General features: G+C 34.6%; 1 protein-coding gene across 1 annotated transcript in view; it reads left to right on the top strand.

Annotated features, from left to right (window-relative positions):
* The window catches only part of SHOC1 (shortage in chiasmata 1), an 89,884-nt gene that overhangs the window by 10,027 nt on the left and 61,217 nt on the right, over positions 1-18,640 (top strand). The window contains 6 exon segments of the mRNA XM_032633842.1: positions 3,807-3,991; positions 11,046-11,208; positions 11,413-11,524; positions 12,452-12,602; positions 13,550-13,651; positions 14,733-14,841. Coding sequence (XP_032489733.1) covers positions 3,807-3,991; positions 11,046-11,208; positions 11,413-11,524; positions 12,452-12,602; positions 13,550-13,651; positions 14,733-14,841 — 822 coding nt within the window.

Below are 18,640 nucleotides of genomic sequence, written 5' to 3' on the forward strand. Positions count from 1 at the left end.
CTAACACCAGCTGGGTGTCTTACAGTTCAACTCAATTCTGACACTATCAACCTGGAGATAGCATCAGATCCCACAGGATAAGGGTTTAGTTCTATAAGACTGCCCCCGCACCCCACACTTTAGATGCCGTTTGCAAGGTTATCACCTGTGCTTCTGACTGACCATCTATAGATTGGAGGTTCCAACAGCCCCCTCTTTGGGTTCAATCAACTTGCTAGATAGACTCAGAATTACAGTAACATTTTACTTACTGGATTACCAGTTTACTACAAAAGGGAACAGTCAGATAAAAGAGATACATAGGGCAAGGCATGGGGAAAGGGCATGGAGCTTCCATACTCTCTCCCATCACCCCACTTTCCCAGCACCTCCATGTGTTCACCAACCTGGAAGCTCTCTTAACCCTGTCCTTTTGGGTCTTTAGGAAGGCTTCATTACATAGGCATGATTGATTACATCACTGGTCATTGGCAGTTGATTCAACCTCCAGCCCCTCTCCCCTTCTTGGAGGTCAGAGGGGTAGAACTGAAAGTTCCAATCTTCTACTCACATGATTTTTTCTTGTGGCAACCAGTCCCTATCCTTAGGTGCTTTCCAAAAGTCACCTTATTCACATAACCAAAGATAACTTTATCGCTCTCATCACTTAGGAAATTCCAATGGCTTTAGGAGATCTGTGCCAGAAATGGATATGAAGACCAAATATATATCTCATGTTATAAATCACAGTATCATACATACAATATATGATCTTTTGTGACTGACTTCTTTCACTTAGCATAATGTTTTTAAGTTTCATCTATTTGGTAGTATGTATCAACACTTTTTTTTGGCCACGTGGCATGAGGGATCTTAGTTCCCTGACCAGGGATCAAACCCTTGCCCCCTGCAGTGGAAGCGTGGAGTCCTAACTACTGGACTGCCAGGGAATTCCCAGCACTTCATTTTTTATGACCAAATAATATTCCATTTTATGGATATACCACATTTTATTTATCCATTCATCGATTGATGGATATTTTTTTCCCCTTTCTGGCTATTATGAGTAATGCTGCTATAAACATTTGTTGACAAGTTTTTGTGCAGACATATGATTTTATTTCTCTAATGGTGGAATTGCTGGATCATATGGTAACTTTGTGTTTAACTGTTTGAGGAATTGCCAGACTGTTTTCCAAGCAGCTATATCATTTTACATTCCCACCAGCAGTATATGAAGTTACAATTTATTTACATCTTGTCAATACTTGTTATCATCTGTCTTTTTGATTATAGACATCCTGGTAGGTGGCTCATTGCATGTCATTGTAGTTTTGATTTGCATTTCCCTGATGGCTAATGACGTTGAGCATCTTTTCATGTAGTTATTGGCTTTTAGTATATCTTCCTTGCAGAAATGTCTATTCAAGTCCTTTGCCATTTTTAAATTGTGTTATGTGCCTTTTTATTATTGAGTTTTAAGAGTTCTTTATGTATTCTAGATACAAGTCCCTTATTAGATATGTGATTTGCAAATATTTTCTCCTGTGGATTATCTTTTCACTTCCTTGGTGGTATCCTTTGAAGCACAAAATTTTTAGATTTTGATGCAGTTCGATTTATCTACTTTTTCTTTTGTTATTTGTGCTTTTGGTGGCATATCTAAGAAGCCTTTACCTAAATCAAAATCACAAGGATTTACTCCTATATTTTCTTCTAAGAGTTTGCCTGTGATATATATTTTTAAAGGCATAAATCAGATCGTGAAATGTGTCAGTTATTGGTGGTTTATCCATTTCATCAGTGGTACTCAGTTCCAGTCACCCTGACCTTTCTGCTTTTCTTAGACTATGCTAACCTTGCTCCCCTATTTTAAGCCTCTGTATGGCTTACTCCCTACCATTATTCAGGTATCTGTAGCTCCTCAGAAAGCCATTTACTAACTACACTCTCTAAAATATACCTTTTGTCAACCCTCTGGCTGTTACTTGATGTTCTAATATCTCTTTTCATTTCACTCATAACAGTTTTTCACCACCTGACATTATGTTATTTACTTATTTATATATTTGTCTATTGTCCCATTAGCAGGTAAACTTCACGAGCACAAGAACTTTGTTTTGTTCACCATTCCACTCCCAGTGCCTAAAGAAGTGTTAGCACATTGTAGACACTCAATAAATATTTCATTTAAGTTGAGGAATTAGTGAACTGCAGTGGATGAATTTACTCAAAAAGAATGACATGGAAAGACAATATAGACTGGAAGCCTGGGAAACAGCACCACAAGTTAGGCAGAGGGAGTGGTACCAATGAACAAAGAATAGATAATATTGGACAAGGAGGAGATCCAGGAAATACTGGTCTTTACAGTTCACTTATATCTAGGGAAAGAGAATTGATGGGGTTTTCTCAAAACTATAGTACAAAGGATTTTTATAAAGTACTGACTCTGTCAGTAATATTTATTTTTTTAAAAAGCAGTTATCTAACCACTAAATTTAGAAGTCTATAAAGATCCACATAGGAATCAGTGTTCTTATGAGTAATATGGACCTTGGTGAGTTGAAATATTTTTTCTTGTACGTTGTATTTTCTTAAAGAGTAAAGCAGAAACTTTAGAGATTTTTCTATATATGATTTGGGTATGACATGTTCATTATTTTTCTCTAATTACATTGGGGAATTATATTGATTTTGGTTCTTTCGGTCTGTACAGAGAATTATTAAGGCTAAAATATTTTAGGATATCATAAAAAATGTATATCAGAACGTGTAGCTAAATTGCCAATAATATATTTATCTGTTGCAAAAATCAGTGGAAAGATCTCTTGTAAGTCCAAATACCCCAATGATATAGACAATGGCAGATATACCTGGATCAATCAGGAAACAGGCAAGGTACAGGCAGGGTGTCAAGGGAGCCAAAAAAACAGTTCCCAGGACTAACAACAGCTGGAAGTTGTTACCACCCTAAGCTTGAAGGAGCAGTAGCCAAAACAGTAAGAACTGCAGCTATGGGAGAGAGGCTGTCTGATAAAAGATATAACTGTTGGTAGAAGAATGCAGCCACTTCTCCAAACTGTGGCCCAGGAGGGAAAGATTTGGAAAGAATAATATTTCAACCTGTTTGTTTTCCCACCTTTGATCTCCTGCCAGTGCTTCCACTGGTTGAACGCAACCAGAAGACAGAGCAAGGGAGCCTAGTTGGTTCACAGAGATCAGTCTCCGAGGTTGTAGAACAGAATGTAAAAGGTTGGATAATGACATGGAAAAGCAGACATTCAATATCCAGCACAAGGGCATTTTGGCAATGCGTGGCAAAGTCTAAAAATCTATGTATCTTTAACCTCATCATTTCCATTTTTAAGAACTACATTTTGAGAAAATGATTAGACAAGTGCACAAAGATATTCCTTGCATTGCTGCTCATAATAGCAAACAATTACAAGTTTACATTTCCAATACTAGGGAACTGGTTGAATAAATTATTATTTACCAATACAATGGGTTCTTGTTTATCCACTCAAAAATGAAATGAATGTACATTGATTGACATATAAATGTGCTCATGCTTCATTGTTTAGCAGAAGAAGAACAGGTTACAGAATACTATGTACTTGAATCCACTTTTATTTTAAAATATTCCAAAATAATTGAGAAAATACAAAATTTTAAAATTCATCTCTTGAATGGTGGAGCTATGGGTAATTTTTCTCTGGATCTGTTGGAATTTGATAATTTTCTACAGTGAACATATACTACTTGTTAATAAAGATGTTTTAAAATAGGACATACACAAAATCAGTAATTTTCTAATGTCACAGGAAAACAGTTACAGGAATGGTGACCGAGCTTAGCTGTGAATTTGAGGAAATTGTTCCAAGTTCAAACCCAGACTCCCAAACTGAAGTAGAAGAAGCCAGCTTATATAACCATAAGGACTACAATGAATTCTTTACACTTGTCAACTGCTTAGAAAAATGTCCATTACTTCAAGGACAGAAGCAAGGTAAAACATTTGTTATTTCCATTGTTATAAAACATTTCTTACTAATATACAAATTTTCATTTCGGTGATTTTTTTTATTGGATTTAAAAATTTTTTATTTTGCTAAGGGTATTCACCCACAAAATTGTAATTCTGAGTTTCACATTAGTGAAATATTTTCTTTCATATTAATCCCCTTTTTGTAAATGTAGTTGTTTTTGGAGTTTAAATGTGCTGAGCTTGAGAATAGCCTCAGAGGTTTGATCATAGGTTGCTCACAACATATTGCTATAATGATATTAGCATCTATGTACAGATCTGATGACACAGCAGTCTGGTGTAACATTAAAGTAGTAGATTATTAAGTGAGAGTTATATTTTATTTTCCCAAATATGCTAAACATTTTCAGTCTTATCTAATTTATATGAAACCATAATTCAAAGTAGAGATAGAAAAGTTGCAGAATTAGGTCAAGAAATTCACTCTGTTTTTACAAATTTACAGTAAGTAATAATTAAAGATACATTTAATCCAAACTATATTCCAAATCTCTCATCTTACTAGAGGGTGATAAATTTTTCCAACTGTGTAAAAACTTGCTGAGAACTACCTTTCTTGTATGTGTAACAACCTATTCCCTTTTTATATTGAAAAACTTATGTCTCCATTATATAATTGCTAATATCATTTAAGATATGCTTTAGCTTGAACATGAAAAATAATTTGGTTCTTTTAGTACTGTTTTTATGTAGATACATAAATGGTGTATAAAATTTTTAGTGCTGGCAAATATGTGTGTGATATAGAGAGAGTTAAATCCCTCTTATAATTTGAGAAGATAGAGATTGCATTAAAGACTAAACTTGAGAGCATGCTATAATAGGAAGAGCCTGAATTTGGAGTCAGAAGATTTGATCATAGTCTAAATCTACTCTTAAAAAGTGGTACAATTTTGACAGTTATTAAAAAGTTTATGGTTTTCAATTTTCTTCTATAATTTCTTTCTTTTAGTTCATTCTTTTAATCTCTTATAAACAATTTTGTGGGGATCAAATTATATATACATATATGTAAAGATATGATTTGTAAAAAATAACAGGCTACCCAACCACAGCTGTTATTATATTAATGTGGCAAGCTAGAAACATCTATTGGCAAATTTCATAATCTGTCATCAGCTAGAACCAGAAGCTTCTTTAACTATTATACACTGAATGAAAATATGCTTGAGTTTCCCAAATACACATGAATTGTCCATATCCTATATCTCCTTAAGGGTCCTGTGTCATTTGACGTCACTTTATAAATTTAAATTTGCAATTCCATTTATTTTCCTTGCAGTTATATTGATTGCTACCAGATTTATAGATACTTTGGTCTCACTGTCTAAATTTAAAGGAATGTATTATACTTTGAGATTCAATTGATACTGTAAATTTGCTCTGTCTTATAAGAAATATAGTTATTACTAAATTATAAGTTAATTCCAAACATATTTCTTTAAGACATAAAAACAGTGGGTATTTTTTTATTATTTGTTGGTTTGTTCATATGTACTAATTTTTCTATAATATTCACATATTATTTGTCAATAACTGTAACCATTTTTATGAATATCCTTTTAGACATCCCAGGAATATATAAATAAATACAAATTTTTAAAAATTGTACATGTACATAGTTTAGAGAGTCAAATAGTTATTCAATGTTTATAATAAAAAGCAGCAGCCCCCTAGCTTCATCAACCACCCACATGTATTTTAGCTTTATAAAGGTATAACTGACAAATAAAATTGTAATGTATTTTAAGTGTACAATGTAATGATTTGATATACGTATACATTATGAGAGGATTCCCACCATCAAGTTAATTAACACATCCATCACCTCACATATTTACCTTATTTTTTCTTCTTTTTTTTTTTTGGTGGGAACACTTCAGTTCTACTCTCTTAGCAAATTTAAATGCTACAGTATTATCACCTATAATCACCATGTTATACATTAGATCCTCAGACCTTATTTACTTATAACTGCAAGTGTGTATCCTTTACCAACCTCTCTCTATTTCCCCCACACCCCAGTTCCAGACCCTGGCAACCACCATTCTACTCTCTGTTTCCATGAGTTTGGCTTTTTATTTTTTAATTTAAAAAATTTTTTAGATTCTGTATATAAGTGATACCATGTGGTAGTTTTGGTTGTTCTCTAACTTATTTCACTTAGCATAATGCCCTCCAGTTTCATTCATGTTGCAAATGGAAGGACTTCCTTTTTCAAGGCTGAACAATATTCCCTCTGTGTGCGTGTGTGTGTGTGTGTGTGTGTGTGTGTGTGTGTGTGTGTGTATCACATTTTCTTTACCCATTCATCTCTCAACAGATACTTAGGTTGTTGGCTATTGTGAATAATGCTGCAGTGAACGTGGGAAGACTCTCTTTGAGATAGTGATTTCATTAGACATCTGTTTCTCCCTTTACAACATTTATATCTTTTTTGGTATTACTATGCTGGCTAGGATCTCCAGTACATTGTTCAATAGAAGCAGTAATAGTTGCCATCCTTGTCTTGTTTGGATAGTAAAGGAAATACTTTGTTTCACCATTAAAAATGATGTAAATATTATTTCAATGTTTACATCATTTTCAATGGCAAAACGTTAGAAAAACTTACATACTTTATTGGGTTGAGGAAGCTTCTTCTATTCCGAGTTTGCTAAGAGCTTTTGATCATGAATGAGGACTGAATTTTATCAGTCCTCATTCATTTAAAATTTTATTAATGAATTTTATGTTTTCCTACATCTTAAGTATATAGAATGTCCCTTTACTAAAAACTTATAATTCTATAATCTAAACAAAATTGTTTTACTATTGTGATCTTATTGTATATGCCTTATAGTATTTTTAAATGTTAACAGTATTTTGGGAACATTTCACCATATATTTAAGTTTTCTTCCAAATCATGGCTTTTAATGACTGCAGCTTTTAATCTTATTCATGTATTATAGATTTCCCAATTAATGTTGTTTTTAATTTAAAGTAGGTTCCTAAATGTATTGTTGACCTGAAATAAATAGATAGCCAGATATTTCTCCTGCAAAGATGGGTTTATTTGGGATCAGCAGAGAATTACAATTCCAGGTCTGCAACCATGGTGAGCCACATGTAAGTCCTTGCCCAGCAACAGGGGAACTCTTTTATAGATGGGAAAAGGAAGTTGGGAGGGCTATAGTAAACAGTCTATGGCTTTTCATTGGCTGAGTCCTTGCCAGGAAAGAAGAGGCGTCTTCCTTCTGTTGGGCTCTGCTATCATAGCAGAGCATGAGAGCTTCCCCTGATGATCTCCCAACTCTATTTAATGAGGTTTCTGTTTCTTAATTTTTTGCATTATGTTTCCACTTCCAATTATTTCCTTAGAGTGAATTTCTGGAAATGAAATTATTGATGTAAGCATTTTTTGGCTATATGTCCACTAGCATGGTATGAGAATACCCTATTCATGCCAGCCTTATCATCATTACTATTGATGTTGTAATACATTTATCCAATGTGATGGGCAAAAAATTATATTTTTACTTGCATTTTTAAAATTACTGGTGTTTAGTGTTCATTTGCATATTTTTATGTTGTGAGATAATTCTCTTCTTTGTCTCTTTTTCTATTCTTATATTTTATCTTTATGTATCAAAGATATCAATAGCCCCAAATATATTTAATTTGAACCTAACCAGTCCTGTCAGTGTTTCCTTTATGATTTCTTTCATTGTTTTTAATACTGAGAAAATTCTTCCTTGGATTAAATAAATATTTATTCATATTTTTTTGAGGTTTTCTTCAAGATTTTAGCATATGTTTAAAAGTAAAAATAAAAAATTTTTTTCCTAAATGTTTTGGCAGTTGTCCCAATATTGTTTATGGAATACTCTTTCCTTTCCCCACTGATTAGAAATGCCAGTTACATCATATGCCAAATCCTCATCCACATTACTGTTTGTTTCCGGATTTTCTATTATGTTCTATTGATTTACCTATTACTGTGTCAATATCATACAGTTTTAACTATTTAATACACTAGTGTAACATGTATTAATAGTCTCCTCATTTTTTTCCTACTCTCACGTCTATATTCTTCCAGACTTACTTTGTAATCAGTTTTCCAAGTTCCAAGACAGACCACTTGAGATATCGAAATGTTATTGGTACCTTTTAGAATTTTTACCATAGTTAGTCTTTTTAGCCAGGAAAACGGTTTATCTTGCCTTTTCTTCAAGTTTATTGATTGATTGATTGATTGATAATGCTCCTCAGTAACATTTTATGGTTTCCTCCATATACTTTCTGCACATTTTTGTTTATTCCTCAATATTTGCATATTTGTGGCCATCATGAACGAGTTTTTCCATTAATTTTTGACTAGGTTTATATATATATATTTGAAAACCATTGATTTTATAATTTTTTATCAGACACTTTAGTGAACTCAGTTGTTTCATTTCGTTATCTTGGGTTTTCTAAGTAGACGAAAGTATCTTCTGCAAAGAATAACCCTACCTTCTTTCCTGTCAGTAGACCTGTTTCCTTCTGCTTTTTTTCGTAGTTAACTAGCCAAAATTTTGTTTCCTCATGACAATTTAACACTCCTCTACAATAGAGGAAAACAGTCTCCTCATATCTGTGTTGGTACATATACTAGTGGTAATAAGGTAAGAAATCCAGGGTATGCTGGATTTCTTAGAATATAAGGAAGTAATACCCCTGGTAAAACCTTTGATAGTTATAAAGAACATTAGTTGTGGTGTGATGCTGCCCTCAAGTGGCTCCACCACAGAAAAAGGTGGTTACAATGTTCATTGCAGCACTATTTACAATAGCCAGGAGATGGAAGCAAACTTAGTGTCCATTGACAGATGAATGGATAAAGATGTGGCACATATATACAGTGGAATATTACTCAGCCATAAAGAGAACTTGAGTTATTTGTAGTGAGGTGGATGGACCTAGAGTCTGTCATACAGAGTGAAGTAAGTCAGAAAGAGAAAAACAAATACCATATACTAACACATACATATGGAATCTAAAAAGAAAAAAAAATGGTTCTGAAGAACCTAGGAGCAGGGCAAGAATAAAGACGCAGACGTAGAGAACGGACTTGAGGACACGGGGAGGGGGAAGGGTAAGCTGGGACGAAGTGAGAGAGTGGCATGGACATATATACACTACCAAATGTAAAATAGATAGCTAGTGGGAAGCAGCCACATAGCACAGGGAGATCAGCTCAGTGCTTTGTGTCTACCTAGAGGGGTGGGAAAGGGAGGGTGGGAGGGAGACACAAGAGGGAGGGGATATGGGGATATATGTATACATATAGCTGATTCACTTTGTGATACAGCAGAAACTAACACACAGTTGTAAAGCAATTATACTCCAATAAAGACATTTTTTTTAAAAAAAGGTGGTTAGAAAACAAGACCTCATAACTGATATGAGGCATCCTCATGGGCTCCCAGAAATACCAAGATGAGCCTGTAGGAAGGAAAGATGGCTAGAGGGGCTGTGTTTGAAAGTGGAAGGTGGAGATGGGGATATAAATGAATGCTGTTTGGGTTTTTACTGTTAACATGACTTCATTAGTACTTACAGAATGGATTTACGAACAAACCGTCTTTAAATCGTCTCAGCTAAACCCTGCTTAGACATGAAACTGATTTTGGCTAGCTTTCTGCTGTGTATCATGCTTGGGAAGCTCTTGGCCACAGGATTGTCAAGAACTTAACAGGTTCCAATAAACAGATAAACAATCTCTTAGGAGGCTAGTTTACACAACAAGTTCTCTTTTGGTATTTTAAGTTAGCACTAGGCAAAGAGATGGTCCCTGCCTCTCTACTCTACACCACATATTTATTAAGCACATGTATACCAGTGATGTAGCTGGTCATGGGAGACATCACTTCATGCTATCCTTCTCTCATACCATTCTAAAATTACATAACTGAAAGGCCACTGCCCAAAACAAGAGACCATTGCTTCCCCTTCGAGGTGGCTTTCGCTTTGGGGAGCTTGGTTTTCTGAGTAGTTCCTCATCTGAGTTTATATTTTCCTCTTTCTTTTTCCACTCAGAGATTATTGAGGAATGGGAGTAGGTTTTATGTTCCCTCCTGGGCCTAGAAACTGCTAAAGCACTGACACTGTTAGCTAAAATTCTAAAGTGGCCCAAACATGATAGGGTGGGGATAGAGAGGAGAAACCTATTCCAACAATTAACTGTTAGCAGTCGTGTTTCCTAATATGTAAGCTGTGTCACACTTCTCTACTAGATACTTCACTACACAGCTTCCATCGTAATTAATTTTATAACAAACATGTTTGAACAACCTTAGCGTGCTAGAACCAGAGTTGACCTCATTTATAGGCTTTTTAGACCATCTCCATTCCCTACATGTCAGTCTCTGGGGATGAATTGGAGACCTTAAGAGATAAAATCTTACAGAGAAGAAAACACTAGGGTCAGCAAGAATCAAATGCTTTTATTTCTTTACAATCTTGCTGAGGCTAACCCTGGCTATTTTGAGGCATAAGACCACAAGGTGTTTTCCTCCATTGATTAATTTTGTTGGAAAAAAATATGAGCCTTTACAACTCTTTCAGGACATTTGGTTACTACTCAGTGTACTAAATAATGTTACATTTTATTGAGCTTCTGCCTATGTACCAGTACTATGCTACATGATTTATTTGCACAGTACAGTGAAGAACTAGAGAATTTAAAATGTGTTTGACTGTTATGTATAAAATAAGCTATAACAATATATTGTACAACACAGGGAATATAGCCAATATTTTATAATAACTATAAATAGAGTATAACCTTTAAAAATTATGAACCCCTATATTGTACACCTGTAACATATAATATTGTACATCATCTATACTTTAAATAAATAAATAAATAAATTTTTAAAATGCGTTTGAAAACCCCGACTGTATCAATGGCTGACTACAGTAACTATCTAGATCCTTTTGTATAACTTTTAGATTTCTTCTTCTTCCTTTATATTTCTTATTTATTTTCAGATTTGTATATTGATGAAGAAATAATTTTTGTAAATAATTTGATGACCTATAGAAGTCAGCTACCAACTTCGCATACTCTGTTGAGTAGGCTAAAACTATTTTTGGTAAAGGATCCCCTGTTGGATTTCAAAGGACAGATGTTCACAGAAGCTGATTTTTTCAGGTACTTAGTTGCCCAGTGTTGTGAATATTTTTAAGAGAAGAAAATATTCTTTGTATGCTCACAAGTCTAGATGTTATCAATCATAGTATTTTATCATTGTTTACCTCAACTCTAATTTTAATCACTATGTATTTTGATTAACTACATTTGGTATGTACCTTGCTTTTAGTAAACACTAATTTAATGTTTTATTTTTTTGTTAAGGGAGTGTTTCTCTATTCAAGGAGATATGAAAGATTTTGTGGAAGATTTTTACATGGATAAAGAGAACTTTTGTCAGGAGAAGCTAGAAGATACAGTAGGTTTAAATGAAGCTGTAATATTTGCTTTCAGTAATTTTTAAATAAAAGTTAGTAAATCACACTTTTACAAGATGTAGTAATATACATTGGCCATTTACTATTGTCAAGTTAAAAAGACTTGATAACGGATTGAGCGTGTATCAATTAAAGAGTCAAATTTACTTCAGAGACAGTGGTCTAAACCTTGGCTACACATTGGAAGTACTTGATAAATTTTAATAAAATTCTGAAGCCTGGATCCTACTCAGATATATTCTGATTTAATTGGTCTGGTGTACAGCCTAGGTATAGGGAATTTTTTAATTTTAATCAATATACCTGGTATAGGACATTAAGTGTTCATATATATATTGGTCTTAAGGCGTTTAAAGGTTTTTTTTTCTTTTTACTAAAAACTTTAACACACATGGTAAAATAATTAATTCACCTATTAGCCCCTTTTCTCCAGTCTCCCTCTTCCTCCCCTGTTAATTCTGAGAGTTATGCACATATAGTCTCACTTGTTGAAGAATCCAGTTCTGTAGGAATGAAAGAGAAATAAATTCTGTGGAATGCAGTAAAGATCCATTCCATTCCATCTGCTCTTTTTACTTCTCCATTCACCAGCTCTCATTTGCTGCAGTGATTGTTTTTAATTTAGAATTTTGAAAATTTGTTATTAACATAAAAGAAGATACTTCTGCATCTAGGGATGTTGTATGTCACTAATGTAATCGGTGGCCATGAAGGATATTACTCAGAGAGAACATTGCTTGTAATATATTTTTTTGGCTGCTACATTTACTTTTTAAATAAAATGTATGCAGAGCATTAAAGTTTTTGAGTGTGGGTTTAGTTTAAAATTTGGTACACCAATTAAGCAAATGTATCTATTTATGAACTCAGAAATATTTATTTGGAAAACCTCACTAAAAACTAGTTTTACCTATATGTTATTTCAGGCATCAATTTTGCCTGAGTGTGAATTCTTAATATCTGCAAGCCTCAAACAAGAAGTTGATATTCCATCACTCTCAGAACTGAAGGAGTCATTAAACTTAATGCCAGAAATGATAAATTATGTAGATGAAAATGAAAAGCTTTTCAGAAGAGGTGAGAGTTAAATTTAAAATCTATTACTTGTTAGAACTACTTAATAATGTTTGTTATAAAAATTCTTGTTCATTAAACTTCTTTCTGAACCTTGAGATTTTTAAAGTGTCCTGTAAGTTTGCACAACGAAATCTCAAAATTATTGATAAGACACTTTTGTCATTGTCTCCTCTTTATACACTTGCAAGCTTAAAATGTCTCTGAAATTAATTTAACCATTTCAAGATAATTATAAAAATAGAGCTAAAACACGTATGACGGTATTAATTTTTTTGAGTTATTTTCTTATACATAGTGACAAAGCACTAACAACTTCTATGCTGACTTTAGAAGCTCAGAGTAAGGTTATGATTCATGGAATCAGATGACTGGGAGAGTCATAACCTAGAATTTACATGGTTTCTTCCCAGTTAGACTAGTAAATATTGTCGAAGTCTTTTAATATAATTTGAGCCCAAATATTTAACTGTCCTCTCATACATTCCAGTTGAAATAATTGAAGATAAATAATATTAGGGAGGAGTGAAGGGGGATTTGTGATATCCATTGAGAATAGGGATGATTGCCATCAACAGACTTGAAGGAATTCTTGCGGACAAGAGTAAATCGGGATTACTGATGAGCCTACAAGTCAGGCAAGGTAATGAAAAGCCAACCTAAGTAAATAGATCAAATTTATACCAGAACTTGAAAATCTAGCAGAGCTCAAAACTGCAGGTGGCCCATGGGCTTGTTAGAAGGACACAAATCTATGCATGGTAATGGAAAAGGACAGGTGAATGTACTGAATGACTGTGGTGCTACACTCCCAGCCTTCACTTGGCCCTGATGGTGTACTAAATGACTCCTCAGAATCATTGCCACTGAAGAATGAACAAGACTATAGAAAAACTAATATCATAGTACTTTTGCTGGTAGTAGGCTTTTTCCTTTTTTTTTTTTCCCAGATCTTACTATCAAGCATGGAATTTACATTGAGGATATAAAATGCAGCTCCACAGAAATTTTGGCCATTCAAAGTCAATGTGAATCAGAGTACAAGGAACCAGGTAGAAATTTTGAATAAATCATGGAGCTTATCAGGGGATACCTATATATGATGTAAAAGTTCAATACATTCACATATAAAGTCTACCATGAGACAGTTTTCATGTATAAAATTTGATTATTGCAAGCCAAGTTGTTCTTTTATCTACCCCTTTACATTTGTTACTATCATTAACATCCTTCTAGCATCAAAAGAGAAGATTTACAAAGATTGAGGAAGAGGAATGGAGGAAATAGCATTAATATTAAAAATAGAAATCTTGTAATTTTATAGCTCAGTTAAAAAGAACTTTATATTTTACCTCAGTATTAGCAGTCTTGCTGACCCTTGTTATACTTTTGTAAATTTAACTTTTTAATCCCCAAAGCAATCCCATCATTATTGTTACTATCACTATCCTGCCAAATTTGGAATCTCAGAATCATCTCTTGTTCCAGTGTAATGCCAGATTGTATTGCTCCCTAACTATGTTGATGATGCTGTTATTTAGTTAACATTTATATCTGATCATATTAATCATCTATTTGGAAGTATACTGCTTTATTTATGAAAGTGACAGAAACACACTGACTACTTATGATAAATGAGGATTCGTTTTTCAAGCCCACCCTATAAAAGATACAACTCTGTGCTAGGCCACCTAGACTCCATACTTTTTAAGGTGAAAAATTACTGTCTATTAATACTATTTGTTTAACATCACCAGTATTTAGTATGGAGATAAAAATAGTACTACCTCTTAAGTACTGACAACATAAGTTGTCAGAATTGAAAACATTGTTACACATAAAGTCTTAGAATTTATCTTATATAGTAAACAATAAAGTTTAGTTGCCAATGTATTTTTTAAAAATCACTAGTATATAGTTGAGACACCATGTGGTATATGTGTAACCCTTTATATAGATGGAAATTTAAAACTGTTATTTTGTGTTTCAAACAACCCAAATTTCTTTTGATTGAAAATTTCTGTTGTAACACAATGATCAAACATAATAGTTGCTTACAAAAAGTTATGAATTAATACATAATTTTATTCAATGTTTATGTAACATGATTTTTTAAATTTTTATATATTCTAGTAGAGTTAGAAATGCCATTAACTCATCTACACCTAACAAACCAATGTTCTTCAGTGAATTCATTATGTGCAGAACTTCAGAAATTTCCATCTTCTCCTGCTTGTAAAATGTAAGTAAAGATTAAATCTAGAACTCAAATTGAAATTCAGAAGAAGCAATCTTTAATTAAATCTCTCCATATAAAGTCAATTTCCCAGATACCTCTGTGAAAAAAAAATGTGAGAGATTAAATGGTGTTCATAGTAAGCAACTGAAGGGAATATATGAATTTTTCATACATAATTGTGATGTACATAATTGTTTTTATATGCATAGAGTATCTTTAGAAGGGCACACAAAAATCAGGTACTGTTGGTTGAGCCCAGAAGGGAACTGGGTAACCTGGCAATATCGGAGGTAGTAAGTGATCAAGCTAGGCTCTTTTATACTTTTAGTATTTCGAATGTGAATATATTACCATTAAATATAAACAACTTGAAAATTTTAATTTTAAATTTAAAATTTAAACAATCTGCTTAGAACATTGCCAGTGGATGCTTACCAATGACACTGCCTCTATTGTCACTCACTACCATGAAATACAGTGTAGCAGTATATTGGTTTGTTAGGGCTGCCATAACAAATACCGTGGACTGGCTGGCTTAAACAACAGAAACTTATTTCTTCACAGTCTAGAGGCTGGAAGTGCAAGATCAAGGTATCAGCAGGATTGGATTCTTTCTGAGGCCTCTCTCCTTGGCTTGTAGATAGCTGTCTTCTCCCTTTGTCTTTTTTTTTTTAAAAAAAACTTGCTCTTTAATTAATTAATTTATTTATTTTTGGCTGTGTTGGGTCTTCATTTCTGTGCAAGGGCTTTCTCTAGGTTGCGGCAAGCAGGGGCCACTCTTCATTGTGGTGCATGGGCCTCTCACTATCGCGGCTTCTCTTGTGGAGCATGGGCTCTAGGCGCACAGGCTTCAGTAGTCGTGGCGCATGGGCTTAGTTGCTCCGCGGCATGTGGGATCTGCCCAGACCAGGGCTTGAACCCGTGTCCCCTGCATTGGCAGGCAGATTCTCAACCACTGTGCCACCAGGGAAGCCCCTCCCTTTGTCTTCATGTGGTCTTTCCTCCATGCACGTCTATGCCCTAATCCCCTCTTCTTAAAAGGATACCAGTTATTTGGATTAGAGCCCACCCTAATCACCCCATTTTAACTTAATTACCTCTTTAAAGGCCCTAGCTCCAAATACAGTCATTCTAAGGTACAGAGAGTTAGGGCTTCAACATATGAATTTTGAGGAGGACAAATTCAGCCCATAATAAGTAGTTAAGAGCCCTGAACTAGAGCCAGATTGCCTGGCTGTATCATTAACTAGCTCTGTGATCTTCATTGCCCTGTGCCTCAGTTTCCTTATCTGTAATATTGGGATAATAATTGTACATACCTCATAGGGTTGTTTTGAGGTCTTCCAAAAGATTTGTCACACCTCTCTGACCAGGAAGAGCCAAGGATAAGAGAGCAGTGTGTTCAGTGGTTGAACAATAGATTTGGCTTTCAACTTACTTCCCTAGGAGTACCAGAGATCACATCCCCTCTCTAACAGAGGACATCCACTGACCTTCTTTACCTGTGTCAATGTGGTACTGGTGTTGGGGAAACGAGATACGTAGAACCAAATAGCCACAAATCCGTTCAGTACAGCCCAGGATGGTCTGTAATCTTCTCAGAATTTATACTGCAGGGTTGGATCATTGTATTCTAGTTTGAGCCAAAATTGCATAGCTTAATAGCCCAGCATCTTTGTCCTCTGAGTCTGAGATAGCTTTGACTGCTATCTTATACCATACAGCATACCTGTAATTTAATGTTTTTTATGTTAGATTAGTCTGCCATCCTGGAATAAAGTCACCTCATTCCCCTACTTCTTATGCTAGTTACACAACTAAGAACATAACCAGTACAACCCCCTTCTTCCCCACTGTAGTCCTAGAACTTAGTATGTCCTAAAATAACACATTTTAAGGAAAATTACAGGAACATCTCCAAGTCTCTAATAAATTATTCCCAGAGTGGACACTGTGTGCTGGGTTTTGAGTTCTTAGCTGCGATTGGCTGATCTGCCAGAGGAGAATGCTCTTGGATTGCTGGAAGCAACTGGAGCATCTCATCACTAGCTGCTCAGGCTTCTGTTAATGGTCTCAGGAAGGTGTCACAGCATAAGATGAAGGAGCCTGACATTGAGGGCCCCAATTATCTTCATCTTCTGGCAAAGAGGTATTTCCTTTGGGGGGTAAATTTGTGCTATACAGAACTCTACCATGAACTAGAACTGCCCATATCAGATATGAACTCTAAAAAAATAGCATGGGATGAGTACAGAAACTATCTATAATTGGTTTAAATATTTTTAATCCCTTTGTTAAGGTGCAAGACGTTTATTTGCAGGACCTATACTTCTTTTTTTATGTGCTCTTTTACTCTTTTTTTTACTCCATATACCCTAATCCATCTGTTAAGGCAGATTGGCAGTTAGAAACAAAAACTAGCTGAAATTAGTATAATCTTGAATTTCAGTCTTATATTGAAAGTATTTACTTAAACTGCAGTAAACTCTTTAATCACACAAGTCATATACCTACTTATTGTTATAATTCAAATATCTAATGAGAATTTATGAAACTTGTCTTATCTGTGTATTATGATTTGCCAAAGTTAGAACAAAAAGACTTTTTTTTGGTGTTTTAAATAGCAGTGTTATTTTATTTTTTAACATCTTCATTGGAGTATAATTGCTTTACAATGATGTGTTAGTTTCTGCTTTATAACAAAGTGAATCAGCTATACATATACATATATCCCCATATCTCTTCCCTCTTGCTTCTCCCTCACTCCCACCCTCCTTATCCCATCCCTCTAGGTGGTCACAAAGTACCGAGCTGATCTCCCTGTGCTATGCGGCTGCTTCCCACTAGCTATCGGTTTTACATTTGGTAGTGTATATATGTACATGTGTGGAGAAAAGGGAACCCTCTTGCACTGTTGGTGGGAATATAAATTGATACAGCCACTATGGAGAACATTATGGAGGTTCCTTAAAAAACTAAAAATAGAACTACCATATGACCCAGCAATCCCACTACTGGGCATATACCCTGAGAAACCCATAATTCAAAAAGAGTCATGTCTATTTACAATAGCCAGGACATGGAAGCAACCTAAGTGTCCATCGACAGATGAATGGATAAAGAAGATGTGCATATATATACAATCGAATATTACTCAGCCATAAAAAAAACAAAATTGAGTTATTTGTAGTGAGGTGGATGAACCTAGAGTCTGTCATACAGAGTGAAGTAAGTCAGAAAGAGAAAGACAAATACCATATGCTAACACATATATATGGAATCTAAAAAAAAAAAATGGTCATAAGAACCTAGGGGCAAGATGGGAATAAGGACGCAGACGTACTAGAGAATGGACTTGAGGATACGGGGAGGGGGAAGGGTAAGCTGCGACAAAGTGAGAGAGTGGCATGGACATATATACACTACCAAACATAAAATAGATAGCTAGTGGGAAGCAGCCACATAGCACAGGGAGATCAGCTCAGTGCTTTGTGACTACCTACAGAGGTGGGATAGGGAGTGTGGGAGGGAGGGATATGGGGACATATGTATATGTATAACTGATTCACTTTGTTATAAAGCAGAAACTAACACACTATTGTAAAGCAATCATGCTCCAATAAAGATGTTTTAAAAAAAAAAGAGTCATGTACCACAATGTTCATTGCAGCACTATTTACAATAGCCAGGACATGGAAACAACATGTGTCCATTGACAGATGAATGGATAAAGAAGATGTGACATATATATATACACAATGGAATATTACTCAGCCATAAAAAGAAACGAACAAAAAGACTT

The sequence above is a fragment of the Phocoena sinus genome, chromosome 6 (assembly GCF_008692025.1).
Source record: "Phocoena sinus isolate mPhoSin1 chromosome 6, mPhoSin1.pri, whole genome shotgun sequence".
NCBI lineage: Eukaryota > Metazoa > Chordata > Mammalia > Artiodactyla > Phocoenidae > Phocoena > Phocoena sinus.